The sequence below is a fragment of the Tiliqua scincoides genome, chromosome 5, assembly GCF_035046505.1.
Source record: "Tiliqua scincoides isolate rTilSci1 chromosome 5, rTilSci1.hap2, whole genome shotgun sequence".
NCBI lineage: Eukaryota > Metazoa > Chordata > Lepidosauria > Squamata > Scincidae > Tiliqua > Tiliqua scincoides.
In genome coordinates, this window is record NC_089825.1 from 140,934,901 (window position 1) to 140,944,894 (window position 9,994).

Sequence of the window (9,994 nt, forward strand, 5' to 3'; positions counted from 1 at the left end):
TGTGAGATACAGGAAGCTGGACTAGATGGGCCTTTGGCCTGATCCAATGGGGCCCTCATAGTCTTGGTTTGTCACCCAGGAGACATTCTAGACCACCATTCAGGGTGCAATCCTAAGATTGCACTGGGCCAGCATAAGTCAGCCCTTACGCCAAACCAGGAATATCACAATGTGCCCTAAGGCATGTTTGCACCTCCTTTGGAGTCAGCTGGGCTGGCGCATGGGTGTGTAACTCCTAGTCACCTCTGGGTTCCTGTCTCAGAGTACATATCCTCCCATGCAGACATTCAGGAAATTGGCCAATGGTTGCTAAATGGCTTCTGTCACATATTAAACTTGGGGGGGGGGCAGTACCCTTGAGTCCGTCACCACTGATTTACATGTGAGACACATATGAGACACATCAAAGTCAAACGCTTTCAAACCTTCTGCTGTCAATGGGAGAAAGTTATGTTCATGATTATCTTGCTATCTCTCAGCCTTCCTGGGCTGTTGGAAAGATAAAAAGGAAAAGGAGTCTTGATTGCTACACTAGAGATGAGATGGGGTACCAATTAAATGAAGGAACTTCATCAGCTTGGGTGAATGTAGGCTCTTCTTGCAAGGGAAAACGATCTGGGAGAAAGCACAGAAGCCCTCTAAAGATCTGAGCTTTTAAATTTCTGTTGTATACAAGAACTGCAGAACCCTTTTCATTTATAATTAACCCCTTTGGGACTGAAGAGCAGTTGCAGCTATCCAGGATGCTGACGACTTCGACAACAAGGACCTCAAATTCCAGAAGGATGAGATCAAGGGAGATGTGAAGAATTGTGTCCTCTTAAATTCTAGATGAGGTGAAAGATATGGGAGAGAGGTTTATGACTAGTTTTCCATTTGCATCGTCACATGGAGAAACTTATTCAAGTTCCAATTGTCTCATGATCATATGAGAGTACCATTCTGTACCCTACTGACTTCCATCTATATCTCCATCCTTTTGCTCACCTGGATTTCTTTGTCCATTCTTTCTGAGCCTCCTTTGTCCATTCTTTCTGAGCGTTCTCAAAAATTCATCCATCTTTGGAGGATGCGTGATTACCTCTCAATGAAGATTTGGTTGCTGGGACAGAAGGTACTTGCTACATACATCCCCTTTCAATGTGAATTGCAATGAGAGTGAGAATCTCTGCAACAGGTGAATTTTATCATATCTGATAACAGTCCCCTCGGGGAGCTTGACACTTCCATGGTACAGAGGTACAGTAGGTATTTATTTCTAATTACAATATGCAATACAATATTTACAATAATAATATTCCCCGTAAATTCACTTTCAGGGAAAAGAGATGTTCCTTATTCTACAAACTCCCAAATTATCAGAGCAGTATATTCTCCTATTCTCCTATATTGTGTGTTGATTTCACCTCAAAATTTTTAGAAGACTTCTAGCTTGATGGCATATTTTAACAAAGGTTTTAGCTCTGTGAAAGTCTATACTTTTCTCCACTCTTCAGTGATATTTCCAACTTCGTCACCACTTAATTTTAACAATTTTTCAGTATCTTTCATGAAGCTTTGCTCTAAACTGAGGTGCACTCACTATAGAAAAATACTTTTTTCTTTTGTTTCTGCGTACTAGTTGGAAGGAGAAGCAAAAGGAAATTGAATTTTGTTGGACAGAGAACCCGATATGATATATAGCTGTAAGATTCAGAAACAACCAGGAGGACATATTTAAATATAACTTTTAAAGTTTATAAAATGAATTGAGGCCCAATTCTATGGCCCTTTAGTTCTGGTGCTGAGCTGCAACCAGAGTGCTAGGTGTTGTAAATGTGCTATAAAGCAGGTTTACGGCACCCTGTGAGGAGGGAGCACTGGCGCCAGCCCAGCTCAGGATGGATATTGCCTGGAGCAAGCTAATAGCTCCAGGAAGTGGTGTGGGATTTAGGAGTAGGGGGAGACATTCTGGGGCAGGGGGAGGGCAAGGCAAGGGGAGTGACCAGCCCAGAAGGGGGGGTGGGACCAGCAGAGCTCTGCTCTGATGGATCCTATCCGCCACTGTTGGGCTGCAAAGCTCAACACGGAGGTTATCAAGGCAGCACTGGTAAAATAGCTGGTGCAGACCTGAGACGCCCCATTGTGGGACCTGGGGCTTTCCTTGGGGGAAGGAAACAAAAGTCCTCTTCCCAAGAGGAGACTTTGGCAGCCCCAGTGAGGCCACTGGATACAGCGGTTGCCATTTTGGGGACAGGATTGGGCCCTTAATCTGTTACTAAATGAGTTGGAAAAATCAAATTTTTCATTTTCTAATGGAATAACAGCAGTAGGAATGCTCTTATGAACTTTCCATTCATCAGGAACTTTACTTGTTACAGTAAATTTCTTTCCTCAGCAGTTGTCAATTGTAGTTCATTCATTATTACAAGATCAACATTAGCAATGACTTTTAATGAAATAGATCCTGACCCAAAAGAAAAAATCTCAGATGGGCAGCCCAGCCCTAAGCTGTGCTGGTGCAGCCAGGTTTCATAGCCTGTGCTGCATCCAGTGCAGTTTAGGAGCTGGTTGGAGATCACCTTGGGGTAAAGGGATATTTTCTCTCTTCCACGAGTAAAGCCCCTGACAAGCCCTATGGGGCTTCTCAGATCCGCACTAGCTGTATAGCCCAGCCCAGTCCAATGAAACGTCCCAGGAGCTGATGCAGTCTCATGAATGGGGCACATGCTGCATCCTGCAGGTGAGTTTCTAACCCAAAGCCTCCTCAGTATTGTCCCCTTCCCACTCCTGACACATCCCCATCTCTGTGCCGGTCCCCATCCTACTCCTGCCCCTCCCTGCCCTGTACCTCCCTCCACCTTCCCTCACCACTACCTTTCCTTGCCCTGATGGATGGGGGGCTGCTAGTGATTTGGGCAGAATCAAAGCACTTCTGACTGTATCTTGCCAGCTCTGCCAACACGCTCCTCCAGCACAGGATTGAGCTGTCAATCTAGTCAAAGCAAACTCCCCCCCTTGGAAATCCACTAGAAAGATACAAACTTGGTCAAACTGCCTGATTTGCACAGCTTTTCGTTAACAGATGATTCAGAGAAGGCAAAGAGTCCAGAATATTGAGACCAAAATAGTTCTTTGTATGCAGTGCAGAGGCTGGAGCCAGCAGTTCCATTCAAAAAAATAAGAGCAAGACTTAAAAAAAAAAAAATTCGGTTGTATTCTTAGTTCAAGGTGAGGAAATGAGCAGAATCTGAAGGTTTAATACTATCCCATTTGTATCTCCCACTGGAACCAGCCATGAAGATGAATGGATCCACCGTCACAGAGTTTGTCCTCCTGGGCTTTTCCAGCTCCCAGTTTGCCCAGCTGTTACTTTTACATCTGGTCTTGACTTGCTACACCACTGTCCTTGTGGGCAACTTGCTGATCATGGTGACTGTGAGAACTGACGCCAAACTCTTTCACTGCCCCATGTATTTCTTCCTTGCCAATCTGTCCTTCCTAGACATATCTTTTGGTTCAGTGGCTAGCCCAAAACTACTGACTGATCTACTGAACAATGGCAGTAGCATTTCTTATGGAGGCTGCATAGCCCAAGTATTTACTGTCCATCTCCTTGGAGGTGCAGAAACCATAATTCTCAGTGTGATGGCCTATGATCGTTATGTGGCCATCTGCCACCCACTGAGGTACACAACCATCATGAACCAGCAGCGCTGCTTCAGTCTTCTCATACTTTGCTGGGGAGGAGGCCTCATTCATGGCATCTTCCAGACAGTGGTCACAGTCCAGCTACCATTCTGTGAACCAAACGTCCTGGACAATTTCTTCTGTGACATCACCCAGTTAAAAAAGCTGTCCTGTTCAGACATCTATGTGAGTGAGATCCTCTATGTTTTCAGTGACAGTTTGATCATTCTACCCAACCTTCTGGCCTTGCTGGTTTCATATGTGGTCATCCTGGCCACTCTCTGTGGCCATTTTGGGAAGGGTGGCAGGAAGGGTGTATTCACCTGTGGCTCCCACCTGATGGTCGTCTTCCTCTTCTATGGGTCCATTTTATTTGTCTATATGAAGCCCTCCTCCACCTCCCAGGTGGACAAGATGGCTGGCGTGTTCTACATGGTGGTCACCCCTGCCCTTAATCCCCTCATCTATAGTCTGAGGAACAAAGAAGTGAAGGGAGCCATGTGGAAGTTGAAAAACAAATGTGCACATTTTCTGCTGCCTCAGAAAGTGCAGATGTGTTGACATTAACAGACCTGGCAGGGGTGCAAAATCCCCTGGTGCTGTGCCCACCGTGCAGCGGCCATGCCCACCTCCACGCACCATGCCTCCCTGCCTGTATGCCCATTTGAGCCATCCCACAGGGGGGTGAAGCCCTGCTTGGCACTCTGCAGCTTAGCAAAAACCTTCAGAGGCTTCTGGTACACTGTTAAGGAGTACTTCCTGTATTGTCAGGAAACCGGAAGAACTCTTTAACCGCACCATAAGCCTCAGAAGGCTTGTCATGCAAAACTCTGTTTTCTTGCTAAGTATCCCCTTTGGGGGGACAGTGTGAATGGGGGGCGGCATATCATGGACCTGCTCCCTGGGGCACCATGAGGGCAGGTCTGTTACTGTGTGTGGAAATTCCTTTTCCTTCCAAATCAATTATTGTAGGAATCCTAATGAGCCAGAATGTAGAAATGGATGTTCTGTATTAGGGCATGTAACTGGGGAGGTAATGAATCTTGCGCTATGTTCCCTCACACTGCTACAAATCAAGGGAATGTGATCCTGAATAAAGGACTGTGTACCAGGATCCCAAAAACATAAGGATAACTTTGTTGAGATTTTGGATGCTGTGCTGCCTGCAGAACTCTGGAGGGCATTGTGATGTCCAGTCACCTGAGACCATCTACCTGCCGTCTGTGACCCTTGCAGGAAGTGTGGTCCTTAATACTATTTCCTTCCTGCCCATTTTTCTGTCTTTCACACACACACTCTTTTCCACACCATCAAAGAAAGATGATGTACCACCTGAGAGCTCTGTCCCCACATTAGCAAACATCACCCCATATGCAGAGGACACTCCAGGGTTCTCTGTTCCAAAGTAATCGGAACCTCTGATTACTCAGAGGATGTATATGTAATTGTGAAGGTGGGAGTAGAGTATTTCTTATGGAACTTTAATCAGCTTCTGCTGATGTGTATGTTTTATTATTAGCAGCCTAGCCACACGTTATATTTTATCCCAGGGTCCTTTCCATTGTTGATCTGGTTCCCCCTTTCTTCCCAGCAAGCTGTTCCACAATATCTAGGAAAGAGACGACTTTGAAAATGGTGCATCTTTTACATTTAGCAGGGAGAGAGCCAGTGGCATAGCGAGAGGGGGTGCAAAGGACTAAGTTTTACAAGGAGCCTCATTGTGGTGTGTAAGCCGCTCCTTCTCCTCCCTTTCAGAGCCATTCCAGGCAGGGGGGAGCAAAGAGGCACACACCTCTGTTTCGCTCCCCCCACCTGGAATGGCTCCAAAGGGGAGGGGCTGCTTTCAGGCAGCAATGAGGCTCCGTAGTGTTTAGATGTAGTGTTTATGCAGGGGCACTCTTTGGCTTTAGTGAACATGGCAGCAGGCAGGCAAAACTGCCCCCCACTCCAGGAAAACCTGAGTGAGCCGGTTCTGAGCTGAAGTCTGGGAACAGCTGAGATAGCATTCTAGGGAAGCGCTCAATGCTCATAGCTTAGGAATGCGTTGTCATGGTATCGTTATCAAAGTAACCAAGAGTAACTTGTAGAATGTTGCAAAAGAGAATAAAAGGCAGCTAGGAAGCTTGTACAAACAGCATTCCTCCCTGCATTGAATCTTGAACCTGCTTGTCGTCTCTTCATTGCTTCTCTGACTCTTCACTGCTTCTGCTCCAGCACTACATCAAGCAACTTGACTCTTGAGTCTTGCTTGCTTCCCATATCATTGCTACATCTGGCGCCCAATGTGAGGCAACACAAAAGCTAGCTTACCACGCCTGGCACAGGTTACAGACCTCATTCATCGTTCAGGATCCCGGTAAGTATAGTTTTGGTAAGTATAGTATGGGTACAAGCCTTTCGGCTACACAAATACATCACTGCAATGATTTACAGTTGCTTCTCTGCAAGGCACAACACCCTGTTTTCTCCCAAGAGGTCACAGAGTTAATTTACATGATTAAAGAACAGTGTCCTTGGTATCCCGAGAGAGGCACTTTTAAGCTACAGGACTGGGACGGTATAGGGCGAACACTACACAAAAAACCACGGGCTCCTGTAAAAGTCCTCCAAACATGGCACTTTTGTTTAAATGCCATCCAGCGCTTTGCTCCCCTGCAGGAGCTACAAGGGCAGTCAGAGGACAGTGCTCCTTCAAAAAGCCCTCCTCTGTCAGCTTACATTTCTTCTTCTCCCCCCTCTGCACCAGCCCAGTTGGAACAAAAAGAACAATCAAACATTGTCACTGACAAACAGCCCTCCCTTATGGAGGCAATGGCTCAAGAGGCAATAAAATCAGAAAACTTGACAGCAAAAGAATCTTTTGAGCTATCCATGATCTGCCCTGTAGTGGAAGGCAAAATGCACAAAAGCAGGCTGTCAGAGAGTGGTAAGCTCTCCCCTATTCTGTGCCAAAGAAGGTACAAGTTACACTTAAAAACTTCGGCATCACTAACACATATGCCAAGAGATTACAAGAAGGTACAACAAACAAATATCGCCTAGTTCCCTATGGTTGGAAGTCCCTACTGCGCATGGTTTTAACCCCTGCACAGCATAATGAGTTCCAACCACCTTGTATTGGCAACCTTCAGTCTCGAAAGACTATGGTATCGTGCTCTGAAAGATGGTTCTGGCACAGCGTCTATTGTGGCTGAAAAGGCCAATTCGGGAGTGACAATCCCTTCCACACTGGGAGCAAGCGCAGTCTGTCCCTGGTCTATCTCCGTGGCTATGGGCCTTCCTTCTTTGCCTCTTTGCCTCAGACCGTTGGCAAAGTGTCAATTCAAACTGGGAAAGGCCATGCTGCACAGCCTGCCTCCAAGCAGGCCGCTCAGAGGCCAGGGTTTCCCACTTGTTGAAGTCCATTCCTAAGGCCTTCAGATCCCTCTTGCAGATGTCCTTGTATCGCAGCTGTGGTCTACCTGTAGGGCGCTTTCCTTGCACGAGTTCTCCATAGAGGAGATCCTTTGGGATCCGCCCATCATCCATTCTCACAACATAACCGAGCCAACGCAGGCGTCTCTGTTTCAGCAGTGCATACATGCTAGGGATTCCAGCACATTCCAGGACTGTGTTGTTAGGAACTTTGTCCTGCCTTCCACATGCGCTGCCTCTGACGCATTCTCAGCAACCACCTTAAAGAAAGCCAAAAGTATCATTAGCTAGTTTTTCCCCAGAAGCAGCCCAGGGCATGTTAAACAGCCCAACCATGTGTCAGCAGTATGTAGATTAAGTTTTATAGCCATTTACAAATAAATATCTAAAATTCATAGTTTATTATTATATAGACAAGTGATATTTTAATAGCAGGTCCCCAATTAAATCATTTTTTCCTGCAGGACCTGTCTCAAATTTTATAACAGTCTAGTTTTCATATAGCACCAAAAAAGGCTACTGTCATCCTATGTTGTGCCTGTAACACCTGAATTAAAAATCCCCCAACAGTTAACTCTGCTGTAATTGTAACAAAACATATTAATTGAATACGCTCATATTTTAAGCTACCCACGCAGCTGTTAAAACGTGCTGTAAATAATGCTAATAAAGACTGCAAGAAAGTGCTCCAACCCTTAACTATGGTATGGGGCCTAGCTCTAACAGACATGATAAGAACTTGTCAAAATGTGGGTACCCAATGTCACAAGGCTAATCTTTTTGCTGCAGCCTTACAGCAAAACTTTAATGTATAGATTGTTTTTTATATTAGCCTCTGTTGTAGTTAATAATTCTGGTTTTTATTCATATACCCACAGGTGTTCTTTGTAGTCCTAAACCAGATACCCAAGTATATATTTTTGAGTGGTTTTATTTTTTTATCCAACCCCTCAAAAAATATGTTGTCCTATCAAAAAGCCATCGTTGCCCTCATTAGAAAAGACAAGGAGAGAGTAATGAAACTTTTAAGGACAAAATGTAATAATAATCACCTTGCCCATCACAAAAGGCAAAGACTTATATTTATAAGAATGTTTCACCTTTCATCAAATTGTTTTAGTTAAGTATGCTAGGGAAAGTAGAATTCCATATCTCCAAAAATCCTAAGTTTGTCCTAGTGACACAAGCAAATCTCTTTTTAACACCAGTCAGATGCTGTGTCCCCATTTTAAAAAAGTTATAGTTTTTATTGATAGATTTAAATGCAAAAAATAATTATTTATCAAAAGGAAGGCAAACAGAAAAAAAAAAACACTTTATAAGTTCACAAATGTTTACCCAAAGAGCTGAACTGACAACAGTGCTAGCCTCTTAGCCTTGTTCAGTGCCCTTAAAAAGCAGTCCCATCTCCCAGTTAAAGATGAAAAGAAGCATCATTACAACAATCATTAAAGAAATAAAAACTCTATAAAACACCAGCAACAAATAGTGCAAGCTGTGAAATGTGCCAAGCAAGTGACCATAGCAAGACTGAATGCAATCATTAGGAAGCAGCAACTCCAGGTCCAGTATTTTTCACATAGCCATGGTTTCCCAGTGCCTCTCACTCCACACCTTTCAAGACTGCAGACACCAGCCATTCCACCCATTAGCAGCAGTCATCACAGTTTTAAAGTTATAAATGATTAGTTTTTTTTTTAAATTTAATAGTAAATATCTAATATGTTTATAATTTTTTAAAATATTTATTATTTGTTTGTATTATGTTTTAATTTAACCATAATTTGTCAAGCTCTTCTTTAAGATTTGTTTTAAAGCCAAACTAAACCTTATTTTGTTGTTTATAGTTATAGTCACACCTCCTTTTTTAAAAAGATGTTTATTTAAAGACAGTAACAAAGCTACTCAGGCTTTAAAAAAGCCTCCCTGTTTCATAAAAAAAAAAAAAAAAAATTCTGATCCCATAGCTTTGATCAAGCCCTTAGGGCCTTTCTGTTTTATTATTAAATGTTTTTTTAATTTCTTATTAACCATGTTTTTTTTATTTATCAGTTTATAAAAATGTTAAGTTAAACAATTGTGTATTCTTGTTGTCATTGTTTTTAAGCTTCCTCTTTGTTCCCACACAAAGTGCATCTTACAATATTTTTTTATTTAAACAGTTAAAAACGAGGGATATGATATATTGTTTGCTTAGACCAATATATATTTAAGAGACACTCCCTGTCTTTTAGACCAATATATATTAAAGTGTTATCAGACTCTCAGGAGCCTCCCTGTCTCATTAAGTGAAACATTAAAAAGTTCACCCCTCATGAAAAGTTCACCCCTCATGAAAGGCATGTAAGAGTTATAAAACTATTGTCTCCTAGCCCAAATCAAGCAAGCTTCTTAAGCAACCACACGTTCAAAGTCTCCAAATAACCCATAGTTTATTATTAATAATTGTCAGACCCAAAATGAAAAAGCCCAGCCTCATTAATAACCTAGGAGCAAGGCTATGCTGTTGTGTTTATTCCCACAGAAACGTTTTAGGTGTCAGCATGGTGTGTGAAGATGTCGTGGCACCAAAGCCTGAAAAATCCTATTCCCAACTTCCTGATGACATCCAGTGAACCAAAAACCCCTGAGAAAAAGTTCAATGTTGTTATTGTGTTTGTTTTTGCTTTTTATAATCTTGTTAAAAAATAGTCACTCAGCACCCCCCTTAAGGGAGTGCATAGCATATAACTTATAAGAGCATCTTGCTCAGATTGTTGATATTTTATATTGTTTATTTAATAAGCTTGTCGCAAAAAACCTTTTAAGAACCTAAGAACATAAGAACATAAGAACAGCCCCACTGGATCAGGCCATAGGCCCATCTAGTCCAGCTTCCTGTATCTCACAGCGGCCCACCAAATGCCCAGGG

The 9,994-nt window shown here is 43.1% G+C and overlaps 1 protein-coding gene across 1 annotated transcript; it reads left to right on the forward strand.

Moving 5' to 3' along the window:
* Positions 1-3,276: 3,276 nt before the first annotated feature.
* Positions 3,277-4,230, forward strand: LOC136653949 (olfactory receptor 4Q3-like). The gene has a single exon (XM_066630814.1). The coding sequence runs from the start codon at positions 3,277-3,279 to the stop codon at positions 4,228-4,230; it is 954 nt and encodes a 317-aa protein (XP_066486911.1).
* The last annotated feature ends 5,764 nt before the right edge of the window (positions 4,231-9,994 follow it).